Raw genomic sequence first — 14,604 nt, forward strand, 5'->3', positions numbered from 1 at the left:
AATATTTCATCTTGCAGAAATATTTTAGTACTAGAATAATGTTTGAAACTACAGGATTGGCTTCTACTGTTACCCTCACAAAGCAGTGTCTGAACAAAGCAAGAGGAAAATAATCACACGGCCTTAATTTAAAAATATTAGAAAAGACCAGTACTTACACATTTTAAGTGCAGAAAGTAGTATGCAGAAAGCATTACAGAAATCGACATGAAAAACAAGTTGGTGGGTAGTGCAGCATCTCCTACCTTTAGGACAAAGTGCTCCACAGCCCATTGTACGTTGTCCAAGCCACCCTCATTTTATCTCCACACTGAGAACTAGCTGTCAGTACTGTATTTCAAGTCCCTTTCCTACAAAGCTTTTCCCTCTTTCTGTGGCTCTCTGTGAAGCTGTATTAGCTTTAGAGCCTGTTTTTAAACAGAATGCTCCATGTACATCAGATCTCCCTGCTCATTGCATCGCTTCAGAACAAGTGACTGACTGCCTATATAATTTAATATGATGCCACATGAGACTCATAGACCATCTGCAAAACAAACTAAATCTGCCTTTCGCGGCTTAGTAAGTTGCAGTCTGGAGAGCCAGAATGCGGCTTTGACTACATCTTTTGTTATCTGTTATCCCCCTGAATGAGATTCAAATGGCATCGATGCTTTCATGCAGTCTCAAAGTCCATTTCTGCTGTGAATCGTCGCTATTTTTCCAACATTTGGTTATGTTGTTAGGCTTAAAGAATGGGGTAGGCCTGAATATAAAACAAGGGCGGGCAATTATATCAGGTGGAGGGCCGCTTACTGAGTTTTGGCAAGCGATCTAGGGCCACGTGACAGACAGCCGGGGCAGATATATATTAATTTTCTAAATTTTTTAGGGGTCCCATGGGCTGGATAGAATGGCCTGGCGGGCTGCCTCTGGCCCACGGGCCACATTTTGCCCTCCCCTGATATAGAGGAACAGAGGAAATGAAACACATTGACTTTTGCTCATTAGGCCAATTAAAAAAATCTAGTTAAAGACCAAAATTCAGTGTAAAACTGATTTTGTGAAGGACGCTGGCCGAATTGTGATGACTGTGTAAAATGGTCTGAGGGAAGTTCAAAAACCACTCATGGTCACTGTGCCTCTTTCTTCAACCACAAGTACCGTTCCTGTTAAAATAAGTGGTAAAACTCCAGGGGAAGAAGGATCAAGGTGTAAAATGAGCAACAATTACATACAAAAAGCTTGGAGTCAAGGAATGAGACTATAAGGGACATTAACAGGACAACAGAATGGTTTGGAAAGGAGGCTACATTACTCTCTTCCTCTACAGTGATTGTGCTCTTGGGCCCCTAACACAAGGCCTGCAATGGAAAACAGAACAAAACAAAGAAAAACAGAAAACTTACTCAGGAATAAAACTTACTTCCTATGAAGCTTTTCAACTTTGCACAATCTGTAAAACTTAAGTGTCTCCTTTCTACTCTCAGAGCATAATGAAGGACTTGGCTGATCATGACTCAATCCTAAATGCTAGAAAGCAGTTACCTTTCCAGTTTCCATTTAAATTGCATCTGAGTTATGGTGAAGGCATAAATGGACAACTGGGGGCTGTTCAGCTGCGCTATGCATCAGAGCTCACCCTAGATTGTGTTTTTGAAGTGATCAATTATAAAAAAGATGCAATATATTCTGTTCAACATTCCTATGGGGTCACCATCATGGGGAATTGTAAGAGCCTCTGGTACATGTCAATGTGAAGCAGCTTTAGATGAGACTTTTATCTCACATGCTTATCAATGATAAAGCTGTGTCCACTTGGCACTGACCTGCAGCTACCCTCCCTCTCCCTGTTCAACTACTGCACAGCCCTCCACCATAGTAATGTGGACTGTCCTCGTGGCCTACAATAGCACTGCTCTGTCACAGAACTGAAAGATGGAGTTCTTTGTTGTTGAGTAACAGGAGTTAATCGCAGAGAGGAAAAAATAAGCTGGAGAAGTTTTACCCTGATGCCTTCTCTTTATTTTTCTGAATGGAGCAACAAGTGCTCCAGGTATCCTACAAGTTGAAGCAACACAGCGGTGGAGTACATAACAAAACCAAGTGCAGCTAATGAAAAGCTGATACCCGTTCACTGAATGGAAGTTACTGGCTGACTAGCATTCTTTAAATGTTAAAGGCTAGCTTCTCTGTTGTCCAATATAAATTGGTGTAGCTCAGAGAACAACAACTGGAACAACAACCAGTTATAGCAGCTTAGGTTCTCAGACTTTAATTCCACTTTTAAAATGACTTTTCCGATAGGCCTGTGGGACATGCAACAAAATTATTAGGTTTAAAAGACATAAATGGAAGTACCTTTTCCACAGCACGTAATTAAGTTATAGAATTCATTGCCACAAGATGCTGTAGAGGCTGACAATTTAACCAGGTTCAAAAGAGACAAATTCATGCAGGATTGGTCCATCAGTGGGTATTAAACATGATAACAGAGCTGCAACCTCCAAGTTGGAACTTCTTGGGCCTCTAAATGCTGAAAGCTGCAAGGAGGGCAGAAGCATAAGATAGATTACTCCAGACAGGCCCTATAGAAATATTCTTTGGTTAACATCAGCTCTCTGCCACTGTGAGATGCAGGATACTAGGCTAGATGGACCTGTGGTTTGACCCAATATAACATTTTTTACATTTATGATATCAGTGCTATAAATAGCTGAAATAAGCCATCCTATGCAGAAGTCAGGGCAGGGTGGCACCTTAGGCAGCGTCCAGATGAGCACTGACATGCGGTATGTGGTGCTGCAGAGCCATCTGTAGCACCACACATGCAGGTGTGCACAGGGAGGGGAGATCCTGGGGTCAAAAAATCCATGACAGAAAAAAGCGAGGCGGTGTGCATGGTGACAGCACACACCGCACAAAATCCGAGCAAAACCTGCTGGAGCCATGCTCTGGCTGCCAACCAGGCTCCCAGCTGCAGGAGCACTGTGGCTGTAGCTCCCCAAGGCCCCCAGTTGATGGCCTCCTCAGCCTCCTCTACCCTACCTGGGATAACCTGCCATGTACCAGATCACATCTGGCACAGGTGTTTCGTGGGAACAAGTAGCAGCGGCACACCGTGTGCCACTGCTACCTGTCCCCAGGGAAACAAACGGCCATGCTCATCTGGATGCAGCCTTAGAGTATGTACACACATCTAAGTCAACTAAGGCAACTTAACTAAGGTGACTTAAGTTAAGTCATACTGGAGTGTACACACATACAGCTCCTTGACATGGTGGCAGCCATCTTGTGAACCTTCCCCTGCAGAATTGATTTAACTAATGCAACTCAAGATAATACACCTTAGAGGTGTATTATCCTGCACAGGATTTAAGTTGACTCTGCTACACATATGCATGTACACTCTGACTGTTAAATTGGCTTAAAAAAGTCAAGTCAACTTAACTGCCAGAAAGTTAGTATGCGCGTAAGGACCCTTAGAGACTAACTAGTTCCGAGAGGCATGAGCTTTCATAGGCAACGACCTACTTCATCAGATGCTATGAATGGGCTAACAGAAAGAAAGAGCTTTCTTTCATGGGAAAGAAATAGAGGGAGGGGACACTGCTCAGAGAGATACAGTGTGGGATGACTGACTGGTCGATTGAGATGAAGGAGACGCTTAATACCTTGTAGGACACTGGAGTTAACAGCTAGTCCAGATAATGGGCTAAGAATGAGGAGAGGCTGAGGGACCTGAATCTCTTCAGTCTCCGCAAGAGGAGACTGAGGGGGGATCTTGTGGCTGCCTACAACTTTAACAGGGGCCACCAGAAGGGACTTGGGGAAAGTCTGTTCACCAGGGCCCCCCTTGGAGTCACCAGGAACAATGGCCACAAGCTGAGGGAGGATAGGTTTAGGTTAGATATTAGGAAGAACTACTTCACTGTAAGGGTGGCCAGAGCCTGGAATAGGCTCCCCTGAGAGGTGATGCTCTCACCTTCCCTGGAAATCTTCAAGAGGAGACTGGCTAGGCACCTGGCTGGGGTCTTATGACCCCTGCACCCCCGGCGCTCCTTCCTGCCCATGGCAGGGGGTCGGACTACATGATCTGTCTAGGTCCCTTCCGACTCATTGATTCTATGATTCTATGATCCATAGTCCATGTTGGCACCATGTTTAACACAGTCCAGGCTATGGAAGATTTCTTGTGCAGTTTCACATGAAAGTTTCTTTTTAATTTTTTATTGTTTAAGGAGAAAAGGAGTTACTATAAGATCAGCAATGGAACATCCAGGGAACTTAAACTGCTTTGCCATGGGCTTTTCTGCATTTCTGGAACTCATGTCAAATCTGTGTCCATGCATTCTTTTACTTAGGGATCAGCTTATCTAGTCAATGTAAACGGCAGAGGGACACTGGAAGTAGGTGATGGCATATATGATGCTGGCAGAAGAGCAGGCGAATGAACCCTGTATGTTATAATTCATATTATTTAGCCCAGTCATTATGTGATTTACATTGATAAGGTGGCACAACTGGCATTCTGACAAGCTATTCTATAAAAGTGCTAAATGAAAGATATCTTTGACTTGCCTCAATTTAATCTTTATAACCTCTTCTTGTACCTACAGTAGTTCCTGGAAGACCCTGTCCAACCAAACTAAAGTATACATAGTTATAGTACATTACTATAAGTGGGTAAAAATTAGAGCATTGTATTCAATAAAAATAGAATTGCTTTCTGAAAGAGATAATATTGCAGGAATCTATTTTTTGGAAGTTGAGAATTCATGTTTTGAAGTATATGCTTAATGGTAGGAACACTGGATAGAATAGTTTTGTAAGTAAACTCTCCTGTTCATGCCCTTTCACTTCCTATTTATGACTTCAAGAGATTGAACTTCTATCTCCTATAATCTAAAATAAATTAATATTTTTTATAATATTACTGATTCTGAAAATACAAGCGACCCTTTCCCCTGAACTGAAATTGCTGTAGGAAAGAACAGCACGTTGGTGAGAGGCTTTGGACTCAGTTTTTCCCAAAGTGTTGATTTTCCCAAAGGGTTGATCTTCAACCCCTCAATTTTCAGATTTGTGAAAACAGGAAGTTTAGCCATGGAAGAGTGAAATTTTTTTCAAGTGGTTTTACCCCTCAATACAGGAAACAATTCAAAGGCAACATGACACTAATAGCTTAATTTGTGAAAATGGATAAATACCATATCTGCCCCATAACACATTGACCTATGTAACAAATAAATACAAAAATAGCACTCCAATGCTTGGTTAAAAGGTTTTGATTCACAGAGGAGGAAATTTAATTAAAGCATGTAACGTCAATTACTGTCATTTGTAATTGTGTTATGCCTCCCTAGAAATAATACAGGCCCAGAATTCTAAAGTTACCTGCGCGTTTGATGTAAATGGGATAAAATTATCAAGGTCCTGAGAAAATCCAGATAATAGGAAAATATGCATTCTACCTAACCTCAGATGTCATCAAATTTAATTATTTATGGAACTTTAAATTGTCAATTACATAGGAAGTGACGTGCCTCTAATATATGCATATGAACCATCAAACCTGTATTTGGCACAAAGAGTTTGTGTTTAAAGATACTGTTTTTGGTTTGTTTGTTTTTTTAAATGAAACAATTCTCTGCTACTGTAAATGGGTATAGCTTCACTGAAGTCAATAAAACTGCATCAATTTATATCTGTAAAGAATATGGCCTGCAGTTTATATCAATAAATTTGATAGAAAAATTACCGGGAAAAATCACTAATTTTGCTCCATTTCTTCTGCTCTATTCTATGCAAATAGAAAAGTAGGTTATTTTTATTCAGAAGACTCTCTAGGTACCATAAATTCATGCTGCCATCTCTGAAAGCTTATGCCCTTCTAAGGCTCTAATCTAATGAATTAGTCTGTAAGGCTAAGTGCAGACATTTGGTGATGTTAGGGGGAGGTTAGATCAGGTTAAAATAGCTATTTCTAACTTAACTTACCCAGATGCAGACCTTATGCTTATAGACCTAATCTCAGTGATCAGATATTAATCTAAACCCATAACTATACAGAAGTTCTGTGCACACAGACTGGTCTAAAAATGGCAGAACCTAGTTTAAAACAGACCTGGATTGGTGTAGTATCAGATTTACTTGATTTAGGTTACACCAATGTATGGAAATTCTTTATGGTTACTCGCACAGCCCCAGGCCTGGCAAAGCCCAGCTGCTGGCCCCAGATCCAGGGCTACACTTTTCCTACGCCCTTCCTGGTACTGGGATATTTTTAGGCCCCTGGCCCCCACCCTGTGGACCAGCCACCCCCTGAACCCTATAGCCCACAAGCTGTTCCAGGTACCACCAGATCAATCAGTGTTTGCCACTGCTGGAGCCAAGGAAGTATGGGGCGGGGAGGGGGCTGCAGGTTTTCTATGGGTCGAGGCTAAACATAACCCTAGGTCCCCTTCAAAGCCCCCTCATGGACCCCACAAACCTCCCTCCTGATCCCGTCAAACCCTCTCAAACCCCAGCAACCCCCTGCAGACTCCACCTGCCTCCCCGATTGCTCCTGTGGATCGTGCTTACCCCCCATTCCTGCTGGAGACCCCTGATCCTCTTCCCAAGCTTGCTTGCGCCCCTGATACCCTCCAACCCCTCCCCATTACCCCCAGATCCTGATTTACCTTAGATAGGGTGGGCATTTTGAACACAGTCCAATGTGCCCCTAACCTCCCTGAATGTCTGCATTTAACTTAAGGTGCCATCCTGTTCTGCCTTTTCTCTGACTTCAGACTAACACAGCTAGCTACCTTTCTCAGATACCATAAATCCGCAGTTTTATATCACAGCCCTCCCCAAATATGTATCTGCTACCTTTTGTTTTTCTATTAGTGTAATTTTTCCCCAAGTTGTGATAGGGAAACACTAACAGAGAGAGATGAAGCGACTTACCTAGTAAAATGCATCAAACTGGTGACAGAGCTGAGAGCTGAACATAGGGCTCCTGAGCCCCAATCTTGTGACCAGTACTCCACGGCTTCCCTTCCTGTATTGTGAAAGTTAAGGTGCCATAATATTGCTCTCCAACCTTCAGCTGAAGTTAAGCTATTCCCAAACTGCCACTGTGATTGGAGAGTAGAAAGCTGGTGGGAAGCTCCAAGCATACCACCACTGACAAATATGTTAAGTGCTGAATCCTTGAGGACAAAATTGTCCTTACCAGTGCAGTATTACAGGAGTGTGATAGTTAAAATACAGTAGAATTATAATACAGAGTTTGAAAAAATGTTAAAGCCAGTCAGATTGTTTTTTTATACTTGGTGAATGACACACATACATCACATTTGTCAAACTCTCTCCAGGCATTTTAGCAATGTGCAAAACAAAAATAATGCGGGTTTACTTTTTAAAAAAAATTTGCATCTAATCTATGTACATGGGAAAAAGCAGGAGCTGTGTGAAAGGAGGAAAAATAGATGTCAGAATGTATGAATAAGAAAAAACAAGATGGATATCATCTAAGAACTCAGACAGTCGATGATTACAGGCCAGTTTTTTAGCAATGCCAAAATCACATTCAGTGCAGCTATAGGTGAGGAAATGATAATCCTAGGCTATCTTCCTACATTCCCTCCCAATTCTGGAGGATTTGACTGGGGCTGAAATGGTCCTGCCAACCTTTAAAAAGACAGATTCAAGGGTTTTCATAGATTCATAGACATTAGGGCTGGAAGGGACCTCGGAAGATCATTGAGTCCAGCCCCCCGCCCAAAGGGCAGGAAGTCAGCTGGGGTCATAGGATCCCAGCAAGATAAGCATCCAATTTGCTCTGGAAGGTGTTCAATGCAGGTGCTTGAACCACCTCTGATGGCAGGCTGTTCCAGGCCTTGGGGGCTCGGACAGTAAAGAAATTCTTCCTTATGTCCAGCCTGAAACGGTCTTGCAGTATTTTATGACTGTTCAACCTCATCATCCCTTGGGGCGCCCTGGTGAACAAATGTTCCCCAAGATCCTGGTGGTCACCCCTGATAAACTTACAGGTGGCCATCAGATCACCCCTGAGCCTGCGCTTTTCCAGGCTGAAGAGCCCCATAGCTCTCAGACTGTCGTCGTAAGGTCTGTTTTCCTGACCTCTGATCATGCGCATGGCTCTTCTCTGGACTCTCTCAAGCTTCTCCACATCCTTTTTGAATTGTGGGGTATTGTATGGCACTGCTCTGAAAAGACAGGACTCAATGGAGCCATGTGCCCTCCAGCTCTACCCCTAGAATACTTTTCCATACTGGTTATACACCACCCACAGCCAGGGAAGGCATAGAAACAGAGAGCGTAAAACTTGCCATGCTTGTTGTATGCTGGACCAGAATCTCCCCATGCTAGGGAAATCCTCCACAGTTCCATTTGGGTTGGTTTAAGGTTACTTTACACCCTTCTTGCAACCAAAAAAGGAGTTCTTAATTACAGCAAGAATCTGATTTATATACCTCAATGGTCAAGATACTTTTCACTTAGTAATATGAAGACTGAAGACAAGACCCTATTCCATTTGGCATCAATCTTATCCCAACCTACTTGAGTCTCCAGAAGTCATAACGTTTGTAGTGTATCTTCTTCATTTTAGCCAGAAGACCAAGTTACAAACAAACAGCGTAACCAGCTTTTACGTTAATGTTTTTTTCAGGGACTTGAGCATGGTAATCCCTGAAATAAATAATTTGAAGAGATTTTAATGAGACCAAAGTAAGGTCTCCACTGGGGGGAGGGTCTTTGAAAACCCCAACCTTATTTTTCTCTTACATCAAGAATCTTAAGAGTGAGGTGAAATCTACAGATGAATTTTATTGAAACAGATTGATATCTTGCAAAAGGGCTGGAAAATATCAGGGCTATTTTTTTTGATGTGCAAATGTATCAAATCTACAAAGAAAATATAAGTGAACTTTGGCAAATATTGTTCCAGCTGGGTAATTCTATAGGACTAAGACCATGACAGCAAAATTTAAATTATCTACAAAAACAGAATACCATTGACATGGCATGACAGATCCAGAGGGATGCAACTATTCTTTGCTTTGCACCTTGCAAAGAGCCAAATATAAATGAATGTAAGACAGACCACCATTTCTCATCTTGCAAGATGCTTGGAAGGGTAAACACAGAGGAAGAAAGCAGCATATTATATGAATATACATGCTTCCAGATGCCTTACTTCACAAGCACTATCCTTAACAAAAAAAATCAGCTCATAAACCTTTAACTTGGAATACTCAGCAACCTCCTTCAACATAACCTCCTTCAACACAAGTAAAAGGAAACTGAGGTATAGAAGGCTTGAATTTAAACTCACTAATGCTAGTGTTAATAAGGTTAGTTGATAAAGTTCCAGTTGTGATCAGAATCAGACCTGGAGAGCATCCCTGGTGATTTCATGGGGCTGTTTGTGGAGAAGGGTACTATAACAAGAGCACAGGCAGCAAAACTGGGCACTAAGTCACGTTGCACATTAGGAACTCACTTCCACTTCAGCCTCATATTCAGGCACAGAGTCTTGACAGAACAAGGAACAAAACCTTTTGATTTTCTTGTCTCTTTCTTATCAATTTCTCTTTTCCTTCCCTTTTTCTTCAGTTTACTTAAATTGGACTCCAGTTCCTTTCAGCTGAGGCTCTTATTCACTGAACTGCATTAATACTACACTTCTAATTCATTTTCCCTCTTTCTAGGATATTGCCAGGTGGGAAGTATGGTTCCCGAAAAACTGTTTTCCCAATACACAGCAAGCCATTTTCTGACACATCAGTGTTCCCATACAGTTTTGTATCTAGTCAGTGAATTGGATAGCAGTTCCATATGTCAAAGTTGTTAAAATTTTCTGAAGAAGTGTATTACTTTGGATAAATAAAAAAGCTAACAGCAGTAGGAAAAAAAATATAAAAATGAAGTTGAATTTGTTTAATCCTGCCTTCATCAGCAAGTTTGGTCAATGGCCTCTGTATGAGTCATGAAAACGCTTTGAAACTTACAGTGATTTATATTCACAGGATAGGAAGTTTAAGGCTTACATTTCTATTCTCTAACCATACATTATTTCTCTTACAAAATTCCTTGATAATTATCTATGCACTAAAATATAAAGGCATAATCTTTTCTGCTTTGTGGTACATATTAACCAAAACCATTCATCTCTATAACAGTCTCGGTTTTTTGGGCTGATTACAGAGGATGTGTAGGTTATTCCTGGAAAGCTAGTTGGTAGATGCTCTCATCACAGCTTTAGTTATGAAAAAAAAAAAACCTCTACTGAGAGGCATTAGTGAGAGGAATTCTAAAATGAAAAAATCTTTGTTTTCATGCAGTATCTATTAAAATTAAGAAGTGCTTTTTTGCTATAACAATAACATTAACTTCATCTTATATAGCACTTCTTAAAAGTAGGTCTCAGAATGCTTTACATAGGAAGGTAATTCTCCCCATGTTACAGATGGGAAAACTAAGGCACAGAGCGATGAATTGACTTGACTAAGTCTAATGGCAGTTCACTGGCCAAGCCAGGAAAAGCATTCAGCGGTCAAGAAGCAGTATACCTCCTCTCTATCCAGACTGTCAATCTGTAGATTGACTGCCTCTAAAATAGGGTTATTATTCCAGAGATCCTGCATTTGTAAACTCCTGAAAAGCAAAAACAACCATAATGCAGCATGGAAAACAGTAAAACAAAGACTTCCCTTAGAGTTATGTGTAACTTGATTTTCAGATATAATGATAAATGTATACCATGCTGCCTTGCTGCTTTCCATTCTGCTACATCTGATCATTAACACTCACTGAGGCACTTCTGAATCAAGAATTATTTTGCAGTTCTCTGAAGAATTGTATAGCTGTTTTATGGAGTCAGTTTAACTCTTTTCTTGCGTCTACAGTGTTCTTTTTATCTCTTGCAGCATATACGAGGGTGTGGGGAGATAGAAGGATAAACATATGTCAGGCAGAGTATGACCATAAGTTCCTATTTAAATACTGAACTCTAAATTCAAAAGGTATTATATCAGTAGCCTGAGTAGAAGGTCCCTTCAGACAACAAGAGGACACTTAGTGATAGATAAATAAATGTTTAATTTCTGGGACATTTAGAGATCTGGTTCTAATACAGAACCTGTTCTGAAAAATAAATTAACTACTGAGGCTGCATTGCTTTTTTTAAACTTCATCAGTTTAGGTTTTGATTTTGCGTAATTGTTCAGAGCTATGTTTCATTTGATCTGGATCACCATGTTCAGGAAGAAAGAGATGAGAAATTCAAACAGAAGTCTGATGTTTTGATATATTATTCTAATAATCCAAGGTTGGCATTTTTGGAAAGTCTCATTCATTCAGTTTTATTACAAACCTAGTGTGGGTCACATGCTGATTTGTATCTGCACCACCAACCTCTACTATCAACATTGTGAAGAAAAACTTGTGGTTTGGGCCCTGTTCTGGTTTTAAGGAGACCTCTCCCATTTCTTTGTGACAGAGGCATGAAGCATTTTAACACAGAACAGACATTTAAATTAAGCAATATTTACTGTGAAGATTCTGAAAAAAAAGCAGATTTTACCTTTCTATCCGTCTATTCACAGTATTCTCTAGAGCAATGATTCTCAATCACGGTGCTCCCCTGTGGGAGGAGGTAAAAACTGGCTCCTCCACACACTGGGCACCCTGTGCCTGCTCCAGCATCCTGGCACCACTCCCTGTGGCCCACCAGCTCTGGGAGCAGGAAAATGAGTTGAGCTGCCCTCCAGCAGTCTTTGTGCTGACAGCCTCTGTACTCTGAACAGCATGCTTTTCTGTGGGCAGGCGGCAAATTTTGCCAACTGTCCATAAATTTATGGACAGTCAGTAAAAATTCAGGCTGAAAAAGCCTGTCCATAAAATCCATAAACTAATGTAAGCCTTCTGTAAAAACAATCAAGCTCTGGCTGCTTGGTGAAGCTCCCTCTTGGAAAGAAACTGGAGAGCTGGACAGGGGCAAGGGCCCCTGTTAATCACAGGCCCCTAGGGTGCCAGGGGCATCACGACCCAAACGGGCATCCTGGCCCCGGGCATCTGGGGTGGGCTGTGCACACTTCCTCTCCTCTGGCCGGGCCAGGATGCTATGGGGTAGGCATGGGGCTCTGTGCAGATGGCAGCAGCTACCCAGGGCCGTCTGATGCAAGGGGGCCCCTGTGGGTGGCCCCACTCCTGCTCCCACTCCCTGCCATCTGCAAGCAGCCACTGGTACCTGAGTCGCTGGGACAGGGCAGGACAGCCCCATCCTGCCCTGCTCAGGCTGGCAGAGGGGTAGGCAGGCAGCCAGGGGTGGAGCTCGTGCCTTCCCTACCCACCCCGCCAACCCAGCCCAGGCCTGGCCTCAGCCCAGCCCATGATCTGCAACACCCGCTGGGAGGAGAGACCAGGCTGGGACAGCCTTCACCTCAGCAGTGCTCGCGCCACCTGATTTGCCCTGGATGTGCTGAGGAGGCCAGGCGGGCCCAGCCACCGCCCCCTGGCAGGTGCAGGAGGAACCTGCCCTCACCTGGTTGGGGGCTTGCAATTTTCTGTTTGCCCAGAGCCCGGTAAATCTTAATCTGCCACTGCAACTGGAGGGGCTACACACAGGTGGGCAGGGATGGAGCGCCGCCATCCACCATCCCATGCCACCGCCTCTCAGGAGCATGGCCTGGTGGGAGGGAACAAGGGCAGCAGTGCCCCTCTATGGGCCGCACAAACGCTGCCCGGTCGGTTGGATGTGGAGGGAGGAGTTGGAGGGAGAGGGAGTTTGCAAGTGGCAGCTGCTGCTGCCACCCACCACCCTGCACAGCTGCCTCTCTGCGTCTGGCCATACACCTCCCTCCCCACCCCACCCCACCCCACTCCACATCCGGCCGCTGGGGGTACCCTTATTAAAAAAGGTTGAAAACCTTCTGGGCTGGGGTCTTTTGGGGTCTGTGCTGGGATGGGGGACTGGGGTTGGTAGGAGTGGACTGGGAAGTGGGGAGCATTGTGCAGGATGTGGTCTGAGGCATTAGGGTATAGGGGTAGCACAGTATAAAACCACTGCTGCAGTCAAGCAGGTTTGCCAAACCACGAAATTCTTTTTCATTACAAACTTTTCACTGACCATAATTTTTTTCTTTCTCTCTCTTTTTTTTTTTTTTTTTTTTACTATGCTTGGTGTTAAACCACTAAATTTGAACACAGCCCTTCTATAGGGGTCTGACAGCTGGGCAGGACCTGGCAAAAGAGTTACATTTACCTGACACAAAACATAAAATGTTCATGTAAAGATGGGGGCAAGGAGGAAGCAGATAGCAGAAAGATCAGGGCAGGTTCTGCCCCTGCTGCCTCCACCTGGTACCAGCAGCCACTTACACCCCTTTCTGCCTCCCGCAGAAATGGATGCTTCTGTCAGGGCTCCAACAACCCACTACCAAGCTCCCCAATCTGCTTTGTCAAGCAGCCCCTACCAGTGCTGAGCACCATGTATCACCTCGCCATGTTCTCAGGGGTGGCCTGTCCACTATACCTCTCCATGAGATCCTGGGTGCTGTGGGGTTCAAGAAGGTAAGCACTATAGGAAGGAAATCAGTCTTTAAATGGGTTGCCACTAAATTCCAAAGTTATGGAGGGGTTAATTGTCTATTCTAAGTGAATAAACAATCACGTCACTATTTCTTTTCAACTAAGCTAAGTAACTATTTTTTCAAAAGAGCTGTAGGTAAGACTATGGATAGTCAACTCACCAGATACTAACATCTATAGGACCTAGAGGCTTTTATGCCTTTCGTGCTTGCTTCTGAGCCTGTGGTGTGTCATAAATGCTACCAAGTATCTAAGACCATGTACAGACATTGAGATTCTTCTGGAAGAGTTGCACCCAGGAGACAGGATGGACTCTTCTGCTCCAGCCAAGCAGGGAGCAAAATGCCCCCTTCATAACCCCCACATTCTGCAACAGGGAAACACAGCCTGAGAGGCAGTCTGGGTCAGCCAATCAGGGCTGCCCGGCACACTGCTGCTATCTTCACCAGGCAGACTGAATGAACCTACAAAGCACACTAAGATGTACATACAAGGGCCCACCTGACTGCACAGCATCAGCACTGCAAGTTCTCTACTCTTCAAGGATTCAGCATCAAATAAGGTCAGGCATCTCTGGGTACATTTTTCTACCATCTACCATTTTGAGAGTAACTTGCAGACAAACAGATTTCATGTGCCAGCTTGTGACCGTTATTCCTGGTCACTCCTGGCGGTGCTCGGGGGAACAGTGACTCCCCCAGTGCCTGCTGATCCCCCCTGACTAGTTTATAACAGGCCACAAGATCCCCCCTCAGCCTTCTCTTTTGGAGGCTGAACAGGTTCAGGTCCCGTAGCCTCTCCTCATAGGGCCTGCCCTGCTGTCCCCTGATCATGCGAGTGGCCCTCCTCTGGACCCTCTCCATGCTGTCCACATCCCTCTTGAAGTGTGGCGCCCAGAACTGGACGCAGTACTCCAACTGCGGCCTGACCAGTGCCGCATAGAGGGGGAGGATCACCTCTTTTGACCTGCTTGAAATGCATCTGTGGATGCATGACAAGGTACAGTTGGCCTTCCTAACTGCC

At 43.6% G+C, this 14,604-nt stretch overlaps 1 protein-coding gene across 2 annotated transcripts in view; it reads right to left on the reverse strand.

Moving 5' to 3' along the window:
* Positions 1 to 14,604, reverse strand: part of PARVA (parvin alpha) — a 150,722-nt gene that overhangs the window by 62,144 nt on the left and 73,974 nt on the right. The window contains exon 1 of one of the 2 annotated variants that reach the window (XM_019519565.1): positions 246 to 450. The exons of the other annotated variant lie outside the window; for it this stretch is intronic. Coding sequence (XP_019375110.1) covers positions 246 to 273 — 28 coding nt within the window. The 5' untranslated portion in view covers positions 274 to 450. Of the gene's footprint in view, positions 1 to 245; positions 451 to 14,604 lie in introns of those variants that run through there. 2 annotated transcript variants of the gene reach the window in all.

The sequence above is a fragment of the Gavialis gangeticus genome, unplaced genomic scaffold (genome assembly GCF_001723915.1).
Source record: "Gavialis gangeticus isolate Ggan-Ray unplaced genomic scaffold, GavGan_comp1, whole genome shotgun sequence".
In the NCBI taxonomy this organism is placed as follows: Eukaryota; Metazoa; Chordata; order Crocodylia; family Gavialidae; genus Gavialis; species Gavialis gangeticus.